This window comes from Cryptomeria japonica, chromosome 2, assembly GCF_030272615.1.
Source record: "Cryptomeria japonica chromosome 2, Sugi_1.0, whole genome shotgun sequence".
Taxonomy (NCBI): domain Eukaryota; kingdom Viridiplantae; phylum Streptophyta; class Pinopsida; order Cupressales; family Cupressaceae; genus Cryptomeria; species Cryptomeria japonica.
The window spans coordinates 348466785-348479900 of NC_081406.1; the positions used below are offsets into that span (position 1 = coordinate 348466785).

The following is a 13116-nucleotide window of genomic DNA, read 5'->3' on the forward strand; positions in this document are numbered from 1 at the left end:
ATCTAGCTGTGGTCGAGTTTTTCCATCAAGACTTTGCAAGTCTTTGTGAGTCTTGGCGAGTCTGGCAAGTACTTGGCTGTCGAGTCTCCCAAACTCTTCTGAGGTCACTCACCTCAGGACTCACTGAGTTTGGGCAATTCTTGTAACTTTGGTATTGCTTCAGCTTATGAAATCCCTATGGAATCTTTTATTTCATGAGAGCATCACTCTAGCTTGAGGGTTGTAGTTAAACAATAGCAAGTTTTGTAATTATTAGATATAAAAATGGTATCTTGGAAATGCTCTTGAAATTTTGCCTCAATTGTTGTGCAGATTTTTAAATGATATTCAAAATATTGTCAAAACCACAACTTGGACTAGATGAGTGACAAGACTGATAATCTAAACAAGAGAAGCTATGCTAAATATATTTCTGAATCCACAAAGGAAGCAAGATAAGTAGAGAATTTGCACACGAACACAAGAAATACCCTGGGAAATACTTTCATAAAAAAACTTAACAAAAAACAAAACGCTGCTCAATATATTATCAAATAGATGATTACAATATAGAGAGGATTTCACTTGTACTGAAATGATGTCTTCAATCTTGTGTCTGATCCAACATCATGCACCTTCAAAGAACTTGTTCTCAATGCATTCTTTGACTTCCTCTTAATTCTGTGATCAATTTGATAGCATGTACCTGCTCTGGAAACCTGTAACAACATTTGTCCAAATACAAAAAACAACATTTGTGATTGATTTGAAGGCAAACAAGAAACCACCAGGGTGAGTTAGCCAAAACATGGTCAAAATCCTCCACCAAGTTCATGTGCCCCACCCCATGAGTGCAATTCCAACATTCCATGTACAAGTCCTTTGATCCCAACAAACAAGGAGTCCACCTAAGCAAACCAAACTCTCCAATTTGGTGCATTTAGTCCATTTCATAAGATGCTTTTACATGGCTACATTTAGTCAGTCAAAAAAATGCTTGTCTTTATCAAAGCTGCCTTTCTTCAATGTCTTTGTAACCCCCATCATAAGTGCTCTTACAATGTAGCTCTCATGTCATAGGTGCTCCTATACACCTTATATGTCATAGATGCTTTTACACCCCCATGTCATAGATGGCATTCCAAGTGGTGGGATCAAACTTACAAGGGGAGTCTCAACTTCAAGATTTCTCTCCAATTTGGCATCCCATACCTATAAGTGGTCAATATTACAATAATATTTATTATTATAAGGTGCACAACAGACCTTTCTAATGCTGAGAACCACTACATTTTAGGGGGCCGTCCTTGAGCATTAATGGTATATCTAAATGTTTTAGATTTTCAGTGTTGTTTTTTATTGGCATGCTTGTGGGCTCACCGTGAGAGTGTCTGTTTTGATGACTAGATTTATTAGATGTTGATTAGAGATGTTATGGGCATTTTGTTTTGATTTATATTCAAAATTTTCAAATTTTAGATGAGTGCCACTGAGAATTGCTATGCAGTCTTTGATATAAGGTCTTTTCTTTCATCTAAGATATCCTGCTATATGCTTTGATAGATTTTCTAACTAGTGTCCGGACTTTGCAGTGGATTGCTTCATATAACAAATATTTCTCGAGCTCGAGTTCAATCTGTTAAGAAGTTGTTTTCAGAGGGTGAAAAGGTCAAAGTCATGGTGACACATTCTGTGTCTCCTAATAAAATTTCCTTCAGGTAACTGTCTAAGTTTCTGAATACAGTAGTAAACTATAATAGGAGGAGAGGGATCTTGGTTAATTTCTTTTTTATAATATGAGACAGATTTTCTTAATAGAATTGAAGTATGAAAATTGAAGGGTAACCGAAAAAGTGCAGCATTTGTGGAGAATATTGATAACCTGTATTTTTACAAGCAAAAGATCCGTGTATAATTATTTATTTATTCTTATAATTCATGGCTTTTTCAGCAATGCTAAATGTTCAAGAACAGGTTACATGGTAATGATGTTTTTCCTTACTTTGCTGTCATGTAGTTTTACATTATAAATATAACGACTCAATCAGGACATCATAATTACATAATCTGAGTACATAATACCAAATGCTATGTTTGTGAAACATCAAGTGCATTCAAACACTTCATTAGGTTTGTTAATGTTAAAATTTGGTGATCAGATTAGATAGATAAAATTCACACAATAGCACAGAGATTACCCTGGGAAAACCTCCTCTTGGAGGTGAAAAACCCAGCAACAAAATCTCAACTTGTATTAGGCAATAATCAGACTGTGTCTTTACAATTTTGCTTCAACACTTGAAGCAATATGAACAGCAGAATATAACTTTACACTAGGGCACACAGTAGTATGAACAGCACCATGAAAATCTGAGTTATAACAAACTTATTTGCAATTATCCTTGACTGAGAAGGATGCCCTAATCAGAGAGGACAATTCACTGATTAAAGAGACCTGTAGCAGACCATGAATGAGATTCGCTGTTCAAGCACAGATTCGCTGACCTGGGAGATGAGTTTGCTGCCCTTGGATAAGTTCGCTGATCTTGATAATGCAATTCGCTGTCTTAGATAAATTCGCTGCTGAAGGAGGACGTAATTCGCTGACTTGATGTGTATCTTGATGCATGAATGAACCTTGCATATATATATGCCTTGACCTCATTGTACACCTCAGGTCGGCCTTGCAAATAATAACAATAATATGCTTGGCGCCCATTATAGGGTCAGCCCTATAAGCATTTACAAGTTACTTGTTTAACATAGGATCAGCCCTATTCACACTTACAAGTTACATTTGCACATTACAAGTTTCATCGCCCATTATAGGGCCGGCTCAATTCACAAGTTACATCGCCCATTTAGGGCCAGACCAAAATACAAGTTACATATTGATTTTTGCACATTAATGTGACTAAGGCCGATAGGCCAATTAGTCCCCCATATGCTAGGTCGGCCCTAGAAGGAATCCGACCTAGCTACAAAAACATCAACAATTAAACCTTCAAGAAACTGAAACACAAAAACTATGGACCCGTATCAGCCATCTCCTCAAGGTTCAGTGTCTGTTGAGTCATTTTTACCATAGATGAAAATATCGTGAAAAAATCGTCAAAATCACAATTTTTTGCGAGTCAGTAGGGCAAACGATTTAATCTCCGAAAAATCGCGAGCTTTTTATGTATGAAAATCGTGATAAAATCGTGTTTAAATCCCGAGACACGCAGAAAAATCGCGTTTTTAAAAGCGATTTCGAAATCCGTCGGTGAAACAGTCAATAGTGGCTGTGGGGTGGGAAATCTGTCGGTAATTTAACCTTACACCTTGCCGGAAATGTTTTGTAGGCCGTCGCCGCAAGAAATGTCGGGTTTGGGATGGTAGAAATGTTCATGTTCAATGGAATTCGAGAGGGGTTTTGTAGTCTTGCTTAAAAAGCGATTTCATGCCCTATAATCTGCAGTTGCACGATATTAACTATATTAGATAATTAGTATAATATAATATAATTTTGTTGTTTTACTTTTATTTTTTACTATTAACATTTAATAAATTACAATTTTAATATTTAGGAATATTCAATTGATTTTTAATCATTAATAAATAAAAATTAAAATATTTAAAATTTAAATTAAATTAAATGAAATGAATTTTAAAGAGAAAAATTAAATTAAATATTATTTATTTCAAGAATTTTGTGGATATATTATTTATATTTTAAAAAAAATTCAAATTTATATAAAGCTAGAATAATCTCCATTTTGTTGAACAAATATAAATGTCACAAAGCATAGACTCTAAAATAACATTTATAAATTTAGTGTATATGTGTGTTTTTTAGAATATTTTAAGAAATTATGTATTTTCAAATGTTCGATAAATTTGCCGATTCCCGATTTTAAAAAAAAATTTGGGCAAAAGATTTATTGCTGATTAATATTTTTACATCTTTGACTTTTACTATTGAATGGTGTAATTGTCTGTTTACTTCTATGTGCCTCACAGTTAAACCCAACAGTTTGGAAAGCTTTAGAAGAAGCAACCTCTGGATGTGAGCTGACTTCCCCTATATTGACATTAATTTAATAAATTAATAAAGGATTAAGGTTAAGAGAGTGCAGAAAAAGTGAAATAGCATGCTAGGTGCCAAGATAAATATGACCTAATGACTTGCTTTCAACAGACACAGAAACTAAAATTTGCAGCATTAAGTATAACATAATTTGATCTGAAACAGAGGTAAAAGAAACAATACTTTAGGAGACTGCAAAAATGATAGACAAATACAATGCAAAGAACAAAATGCAGTTAGTAAGCATTAATATTCAAATATCAATGGTAGAGACATTATATTGGCCTTGGAGGCTTCCAAATGCATGTAGAAAATGAAATCAATTTTAGGAACTACTATAATACAGAGGTAAAATTTTCTTTTACTGGAATTTGCCCGGAGAATCTGGTTAATTGGAGGGCTCTCACTGTCTGGATTGTTTGGATTTAGCAACCATTGACGTGGTTTCATCAAGTCATACTATAAAAAAGAAAATGAAATTAGGTTTAGGAACTAGTGTAATACAAAGCGAAATTTTTCTATTGCTGGAATTTGCCCGGACAATCAGGTTAATTGGAACGCTTTCACTGTCTGGTCTGTTGAGAGCACACCTGTTTCTTCTTGTGAATATTTCTTGATCCTCCATCAATGTCAGTTGATCATGGCTCAAAAGGGAGAGACAATTTTCCTTTTGATAACATTAACAATCCAAATAAGTCTATAATAGTATTGAATAGCACAAATGTGGTGTTTCTTGTGAGTCCAATGACATTAGTAAAGTGATGGGTTTAATTATAGATGGAAAAGTCACTGAATACTCACTTGATTTTTTGCTGGCTGAGATTTGTAGGCTTAACCTGCATGTCATGAAGGCAGAGTATTCAATGAGTTAACTTGTGTGAGTACTCCTGAGTAGGTGAGTCCGACTGTCATGCCCCTGGTCTGAAGCCTTTCCCATAGTAAGAGACCTGTAGGTGAAATCGTCTTACAGGGTAAGACTTCAAGATTTCACCGATGTCCTTGTCGATGCACCAGGCAGATCAATCAGCTACAGTTTGATATGGTTAACTTTGGCAAGTCTTCATACCTGATAAGGAAAGAAATCAATATTGATTAATCAATCATGATTAAGTCAGAGACTAATATTGATTGCAATTATTAATAAACCTAAGATTAGTCAATAATTAACAAATCGTTGATTAAGAGTCGGTTACAGCCAAGCCAAAAGGTTAAGATGGTAATGAGGAGCAGCGATCAAGGGAACATGCCTCTCGGCAAGGCAACTCGTGAGAGGGGTTGTGACCCTACAGAAAAACCAAAAGATATAAAGGGACCTCCTCACCTAGACAGATCATCATCAAAGGAGAAAAGAAGAAAAAGACTTGGAGTCTGTATAAAAGAGGAAATCAGAATTAAATATTATCAGTATCAGAACAGCAGACTGGTATGCTGTATCGTACTCATGATCATATGCTGGTTTACATTTATGTTATGTTATGTCTGCATTCTATCAAGAATAGTGAGCATATATATAAATATAATATAAGTTGTTATAGATTCTAGTATAAATATATATTAAAGAAGTATTGTCAATAAGATTTGCATATCTTAATAATAATAGATCAGATTTATACTTAATTTCATTTATGTACATATACATTCATAATACATGAAAGACTATTATATTAATGGCCTAGTCTTTAATCATTCACTATTGCTTTTGAGAGGATAGGTTGGTGTTTTTAGGGATAGGTGGAGTAAATCCTCACAAGATAGGTAAGCCCAAGATGGGGTATGGATGGAGTCCTGAAACCTTGAGGGAGCCTACTTGTAGACTGGTTTCCAAGTGCCCTATGACAGTAAATCCCCATCCTCCATTAGGTTTAGGAAATAAGTAAGGATGGGGCCTAAATATAAAATATTTGATTTTATTATGAAATAATCTGATTTAAGGCATGATAAGTGTGGTGATATATGTTTTAATTATGGGTTATAGGCTTACTCCTACTAGGGCTGGCGGATTCTAATTGCCTTGGGCAACATTGGAATCCGCCTAAGGGGGGGCCAGCCCCTTCTCCAACGTGTAGGGCTAGGCCCTATACCTCTCGACTTCTCCTAAAAGTCTCCATGCTACACTCAAGTCCAACACGCCATCATGATAGGGCCAACCCTATCCATTTTGCATTAAATAAATTAAATGAATTAAAAGGTTTTTACAAGGCAAGCCGACATGGTTAGAAGTATTGCTCCTCATATAAATAAGCATATACCTCACATAACAATTCAACAATTCAGTTTTCAAGTGGATGCAAAATATATACATTGAGGTAGCGATTACATATATCATTAGCAAACATCTTCATGTTCAGCGAAATACACATAGAAGGCAGCAGATCATCATTAGAAGACAGCGAACTCCATTGAAGGCTCAGCAAACCCTATAGAAGGACTGCGAACCAGTTGAAAGGTGCAGCGAACCCTTGTTATGCACAGCAAATCAGTTTAGAAGGACTGCAAATCATGATCTCTGTCAATGAGCTAATCTTGTAGACTGCTATGCCATCTTTCTTGTGTCAGCAACATCTGTACTCCAGATATGTGTGTAATCATCATATGAAACTAAAACCATAATCAGATCTGAGGATCTTTTCTGGCTGGGTTTTTTCTCCTAGGAGGTTTTCCTAGGGTAATTGTGTCTTGTCTTTATTCATTCACTTTCCTTGCTATGCTTAAATCTGGAAAACTATAAATCTCTAATCTAATTAATCTAGTTAGAAACAAATTCTGATTTTCTGAGTTTTATTTAATCTGAAAGTGTTAAAAACAACAATATATGTTTTAATTATGGGGTATAGGCTTACTCGTAGTAGGGGACATTACAATTGGTATCAAAGCTTTTATCCTACCATCCCGTGAAAGACAAGTTAATGCAACATAGCCAAAGGGCACAAAGAACCTTAGAAAGGGAAAGAAAGAAACTAGCAGCAAACTCTATTCCCACTCAAAACAATAACATGGATGAACCAATGGGAGAGGAGTTGAAAACATTCATGGAGATGACAACCAAAGCATTAATGGATCGAATTGAAAGAACAACCCAAGTACTTCTCCAGGCCTTACAAAAAATTGGTAATTCAAATTTCAATCAATAGTCTTAAGACCAATTCCTCAAATGGGAGAGACATAAGTTCAAATCATTCAGAAAATAATAATGGAACCTCTACATCTAGGATACCAAACACTTCTTTCTAGTGGAATTGACTTCTGCAAGCACGTTCACAATTGCACAATTTGAGATAGATGTATGTAAGATGAATTCTTGATCAGGAATGAGGCGCATGCAGCAACATGCACTTAAGCTCCTCATGTGTGAGATAGACCTCAAATGATCAGATGAATCTGACATTCTTGCAGTGGAAGAAGGTTTGATGAAAGGTTTCATGGGGCGAGACTTCTAAGAAATTGACTCTTTAGTCTTTTAACAAAGTTTTGCAATTGATTGATGCTTTCAGGAGAAGATATTTCAATTATGGTTTTGAATTTATTAGGATCAATTTTAATGCCTTAATGAGAAGATCAAACCGAGATTTTCAGTGGAGACACTGAAAAATCACTTCTTGGGATTGAGGCTAATGTAATATTTCTCAAGTTTCTCAAAGATGATTCTAAGATCATTAGCACAGTTACTTTGATTTCAGAATTTCCAAGTAGATCATCCAGGTGGCATTCTATTGTGTTATGAACACGATAATGAAAAACATGTGTTATAAGATCAAACAGCATAATAACATGGTAGAATATAGGTCTTCAATGTGATGAGCTTGAATTTGTACATTTACAACATGCATTCCTTCCTCTTTTCTCATCCTCTTCATTCTCATTTCATGCCATTTTCCTTATGTTTCCCTCAAAACACACTTCTCGCTACCAGAGATTAATTTGTTGGGTAATAAGACAGAATTGGTAAGTTTTGAAAGAAAAATGATAAGAAATAGGAATTCTAATTTGCGAGTTTATCTATGTGGTTAACTAGTGAGCTGTGGACTGTTTGCATCCTCCTACAGCTTGCTGCAGGAAGGTATATATAGCTGATACACTTTAATAAATCCTCCTGGATCAATTTTGATGGCAAGGAACAAGTATGGAATGGTCAAGCTGTGAATAGAAGAATGAATTTTGCAGATGGATGTGGTCTGTTCTTCCATATGACTGTAGAATGAGGCTGATGGGAAGAAATGAAATTGACTGCTAGTTGCCATCTGTGATTGCCAGCCTGACTTCACAAATGCTGCTGTGTCTCTTCTTCTTGTTACAATGCGTAGCTTCCTATACAATTATTCAAAAGAGGATGTTATCATTGTTTCAACCATAGTTGAAAATCTCGGACTCGCCTCGGACTCGGCAAACCAAAATTTTGGACTCGGACTCGGACTCGTGAAAGACTCGCGAAAGACTCGGCAAAGACTCGGCAAAAAAAAAAAACCGTAGTTTTACAAAAAAACATAAAGAAATTAATGCATTTAGAGAACATAAGTGCCATAATTGAAACATTACACATGTCATATGATCTACAAAGTACAAACACGCAATATTTGAAATTTCATCATTCATGGCAGCATATTCAAGTTTCAAGTTTCAACTCTAAAATGTATAATACTATAATGGCAGCATAAGTATATAAATGTTCACAAAATTACATATAATGATATGTCCAAGTCCAACTGCAAATGTGAAAAACAGCAATGTGAATGAACAAACCAAAGAGAAGACTACATCTTCCTCTTTGTATTTTTCCTAATATAGCTCAATTTTTCAGGCCTTGAGCTAGAAGTAGTAGCAGTGGGTGTTGTGGTATCTAAATGGTGAGATGAGTCTTCTTCAAAGTCATAGTCCTCATCATCATCCTCATCTTCGTCCTCATCTTCATCCAATCTTGCTCCTTCTGCATCTTGTGCTGCTCCTCTCTCTATTTCTGCAATTTCTTCTTCGGTAAGGAGGACATCATCACCATCATTTTGTTCATTCATGGTCCAATCACCATATGGATCAATTTCATCCAAGTCAATGGCCTCATGTGAAACACCCTCCACCTGTCTAACTCGAAGGCGAAGGTTGTACCGAACAAATACTAGATCATTGAGCCGCTTTTGTGACAATCTATTTCTCTTCTTTGTGTGAATGCTTTCAAAGACACTCCAATTTCGTTCACACCCAGAAGCACTGCATGGCTGAGACAAAACACGGATAGCTATCTTTTGAAGATTAGGCGTGCCGGCACCATAATTCTCCCACCATAAATCTACAAAAAACATTTAGAAATATTAGAATTGAGAAAAAAATGTAACAATCAAGTTTGTAGGTTTTTTCTTGCACCGTTGAACTAAGTTACTAAATGTTTTACCTGGTTGTTGTTTTCCTCTCCTATCAATTGCTAGTTGTGATGAGAAGAGTCTCCCCTCTGCACTTTTGTAGATCTTGAACAATGGAATGAACATTTCCAAATTCAGAAATAGATACTAGATAGTCAAAGTGTCAAACTCAAATTCAATAATGAACATTTCCGAATTCATAAATAAAGATAGAGCAATTGCAAATGTCAAATCTCACCTCCAACTCATCAAGAACCTTGTCTCTCAACTCAGGATCAGGTGTCATCTTATCAATGCATGTAATAACACCTGCCATGACCTCCTCATCAGCCCTAAATGAATCAGAGAAGTAGAATTTCGGGTTCAAAAAGTAGGCGAAGGCATGTATCGGTTGGTGGAGTTGGTTTGTCCACCTACGATCAATGATGCGCCAAAAGATTTCACATTTTCTTGCATTTCCATGATAGTAATGTGAAATGGCCTCTTTGGCCCTATCCATGGCCTCATAAATGAAACCCATTGGCATGCCCTCTCCATCCACCATACGAAGAACCCTCACCAAAGGTTCTGTCACCTAAAAAAATTAAAACAAATTTTAAATTAATACAAAATCAACCCCTAAAAAATAAAATCAGCAAATAGACAAGATTGTATAAACTTTACTTTTGTGTTTGTTACTTACCGCAGTCAACTCCTCTCCATTTTTATTGAACCCATCATCAAAAACAATGGTCGCAATCTTCTCTGCTTCAGGTCTTTTGGAGTATGCAGACCCCAACCAAGCATCTGACACAAACATCTGCTTAAGATGAGGAATGGCACTAAGAATGCTCTGCAAAGTGATGAAGTGGCTAGCAAATCGTGTCACTCCAGGTCGCACAAGGTCCTTGCCATTTGTGTATTTTCTCATCAAAGCAAGCACCCAAGTATGGTTGTAGATGAATTTGGTGACACTTTTTGCATCTTCAACCACCTTCTTCACCCATCCAATCTTCCCAATGTCCTCTAGCACCAAGTCCAAGCAATGTGCAGCACAAGGACTCCATGTAATCGAAGGATGCCTTTGCATAAGCATTCTACCTGCAGATACATATGCAGCTGCGTTGTCCGTGATAATTTGGACAACATTCTCAACTCCAACTTCCCGAACCACACCATCCAACAGATTACACAAAGTCTCTGCATTTTTTATTTCATTTGAGGCATCAACAGACTTTATGAATACCATTGCACCATTTGAAGCCACCAAGAAGTTGAGAAGAGTCCTATTCCGTCCATCTGTCCATCCATCAGATAAAATGCTGCATCCTTTTCTCTTCCAATACCTTTTCTGATCATCAACCACACCTTCTGTATTTTTCACAGCTTTCTCTAGCAATGGCCCACTGAAGTCATAACCTGTTGGGGCCTTAAACCCCTTACCCGCCACTGTACATGCATTAACAAAACTTTCCCAATACACATTGTTTGCTGCATTGAAAGATAGATTATTGTAAAACCAAAAGTTTGAAGCTGCTATCCGTGCTTGTTCATGCTTCTCTTTATTCCATCCTGTACCTTCAAGTGAAGGTTGTGCACCTGGAACATTGCGTGGTACAAAAAAATTAGGGTCTGATCTAACAGGAGTGCCACTAGCCTCACCCTCATTGTCACCAAAAGATGAAAGTGACTGACGACCCCGACTATGACCAATGGGACCCGAAGTGGACAATGTGGGATTCATTGCAGCTGCTATGGCTTCTCTTGTTTTTTGCCTTTCTTCCTTATGCATATCATTCTCAGCAAGAATGGCCTTCATCTCTCTAATAATTTCAGGAGTTGATTTGGAGCATGCCTCCACACCATATCCAGGTATTTGTGCAAGGTGGTATTTTAATCTATTGATTCCACCAGTCATCCATCTTGTGCATTCGGTGCAAGTGACCTCCCCCTTTTTGCTTCCTGCAATCCCATATTTCCAAGCTTTATCTCTTTGTCTTCCTGACCTTGGGGTTGCCCTTGGAGTTGAACTTGCCATTGCTGATTTAACATGAAAAAAAAAAAATCAGCAGGGTTTTATGGAAAATCAACAAAAAAAATGACAATGAATCATTTGGGAAAAATAGCATTCAAAAACAAGAAAAAAAAAAGAGGAAATAACTTAGGAAAGAAAATAGAAAAAAATTTGGCAGCATATCCCCTTGTTTTTCAAGATTTTTTTCAGTTTCAAAACAATGAAATGATTCAAATGAAAAAAAAAAAGGAGGAGAAAAATCCTTACCTAGATCTCTCTTGCTGATTTTTCCTTCTTCCCTCTACTCCTCCAAACCCTTCTAACCTGCTCCAGCCAAAAAAAACCCAAATTGAAGTCAAAAAATGAAAAAAAAATTGGTTTTAAGCCCCACGGGCGCGTTTTTTCTGGGCCCGCGAGTCCCTGTGAAAGACTCGCGAGTCCGAGTGAAAGACTCGCGCGAGTCTTTGCGAAAGACTCGCGAGTCTTTCACAGGGACTCGCCTGGACTCGCCACGCGAGTCCTAGGCGAGTCGACTCGGCTCGCCAAAGGACTCGCGAGTCCGTGGCGAGTCCGAGGCGAGTCAAAGAGTTTTAAAACTATGGTTTCAACTTTCAACTGCTTGACCCAAGCTGGAACAATTTGTTTTCTTCTGACTGGTGGCATAAAGATAGGAGAAAACAACTACTACTGTATCTATCTGTTTTTCTAAACATGCTTACAAATAAAGCCCTTCAGCTATGTAAAATATAGAGATATAAAATTAATTCCTAATACAGTCAGTGCATATGCTGCCATTGTAATAACTTTATTCTGATTGCTGCATATTGTAAATTGTTTGGATGACTGTGATTGTGTTGTTATACTGAGAACATGTTAGCAAGTTGTGGGTAGAACATACATCTGTACGATGAGGCTGATGGGCAGAAATGAAATTGACTGATAGTTGGCATCTGTGACCACCAGCCTGTCTTCACTAATGCCAGTGCATCTCTTCAGCATTGTTACAATGCCTAACTTCCCATCCAATTATCCAAAAGACAATGTTTTCATTGTTTCAGGCTTTCAGCTGCTTGACCCAAGCTGGAGCAATTTTGTTGTCTTCTGGCTGGTGGCATATAGGAGAAAAAATACTATTATTGTACATGCCTACAAATAAATCCTTTCAGCTATGTAAAATATAGAGATATAGAGTGAATTACAATCAGTGCATCTGCTGCCATTGTAATATCTTTATTCTGATTGCTGCATATTATAAATTGTTTGGATGACTATAATTGTGTTGTTATTCTGAGAACATGTTAGCAAGCAGTTGAAGAATGAATAACAGCCCGTGTTGGTATGAATGGGCCTACTCAAGGGCAGAGTTGCTATTCCAGCTGCTTCTTTCCATATTCTCTCTGTGTGGATATATACTGTGTGTTGTTTTTTGTCTCTTTATGACTATGTGAGTGCAATGTTTGTAAGTATCATGTTATTATCTCTAAAGATTGCTGTGAGTTTTGTTTTGATTGTTGCAGGCAACCTTAATTTGTATAAGGTGCACATAAAATAATATATTGTTTTATAGCATTTGGGTGTGCGTTTCCAGCAATTTGTTTAGATCCTATAACTGCTCTCCTTATAACTGTAGTTTCTCCTCTCATCAGTATACCTATGCCTTTCTTTATCCCCCTTATGTCGCATCCATTCAGCTGAACTTGATTCAATGCTGTAGCCCTGACACATAC

At 36.7% G+C, this 13116-nt stretch overlaps 2 protein-coding genes across 3 annotated transcripts in view; one reads left to right on the forward strand and one right to left on the reverse strand.

Annotated features, from left to right (window-relative positions):
• LOC131065242 (protein PIGMENT DEFECTIVE 338, chloroplastic) overlaps positions 1 to 13116 on the forward strand; it is a 153509-nt gene that overhangs the window by 110249 nt on the left and 30144 nt on the right. Inside the window, exon 7 of the mRNA XM_057999704.2 lies at positions 1572 to 1697. Coding sequence (XP_057855687.1) covers positions 1572 to 1697 — 126 coding nt within the window. The remainder of the gene's footprint in view (positions 1 to 1571; positions 1698 to 13116) is intronic.
• On the reverse strand, positions 8400 to 11979 carry LOC131040575 (uncharacterized). 2 transcript variants are annotated; one of them, XM_057973519.2, is made up of 5 exons: positions 11657 to 11979; positions 10079 to 11415; positions 9635 to 9970; positions 9429 to 9501; positions 8400 to 9326 (listed from the first exon to the last, which is right to left on the reverse strand). In XM_057973519.2, the coding sequence occupies exons 2-5, from the start codon at positions 11411 to 11413 to the stop codon at positions 8797 to 8799; spliced, it is 2274 nt and encodes a 757-aa protein (XP_057829502.2). In that variant the 5' UTR covers positions 11414 to 11415; positions 11657 to 11979; the 3' UTR covers positions 8400 to 8796. The 2 variants fall into 2 exon arrangements, with proteins under 2 accessions (XP_057829502.2, XP_059072634.1); XM_059216651.1 differs by having other exon boundaries at positions 10079 to 11979.

Bases quoted from the DNA above. Each gene is read 5' to 3' on its own strand.
- LOC131040575 (XM_057973519.2), bottom strand. From the start codon at position 11,413: ATGGCAAGTTCAACTCCAAGGGCAACCCCAAGGTCAGGAAGACAAAGA. The intron at 9,971-10,078 runs GTAAGTAACAAA...TAATTTTTTTAG, and splicing joins ATGGAGAGGAGTTGACTGCG to GTGACAGAACCTTTGGTGAG. The intron at 9,327-9,428 runs GTAAAACATTTA...TGTTTTTTGTAG, and splicing joins GAGAGGAAAACAACAACCAG to ATTTATGGTGGGAGAATTAT.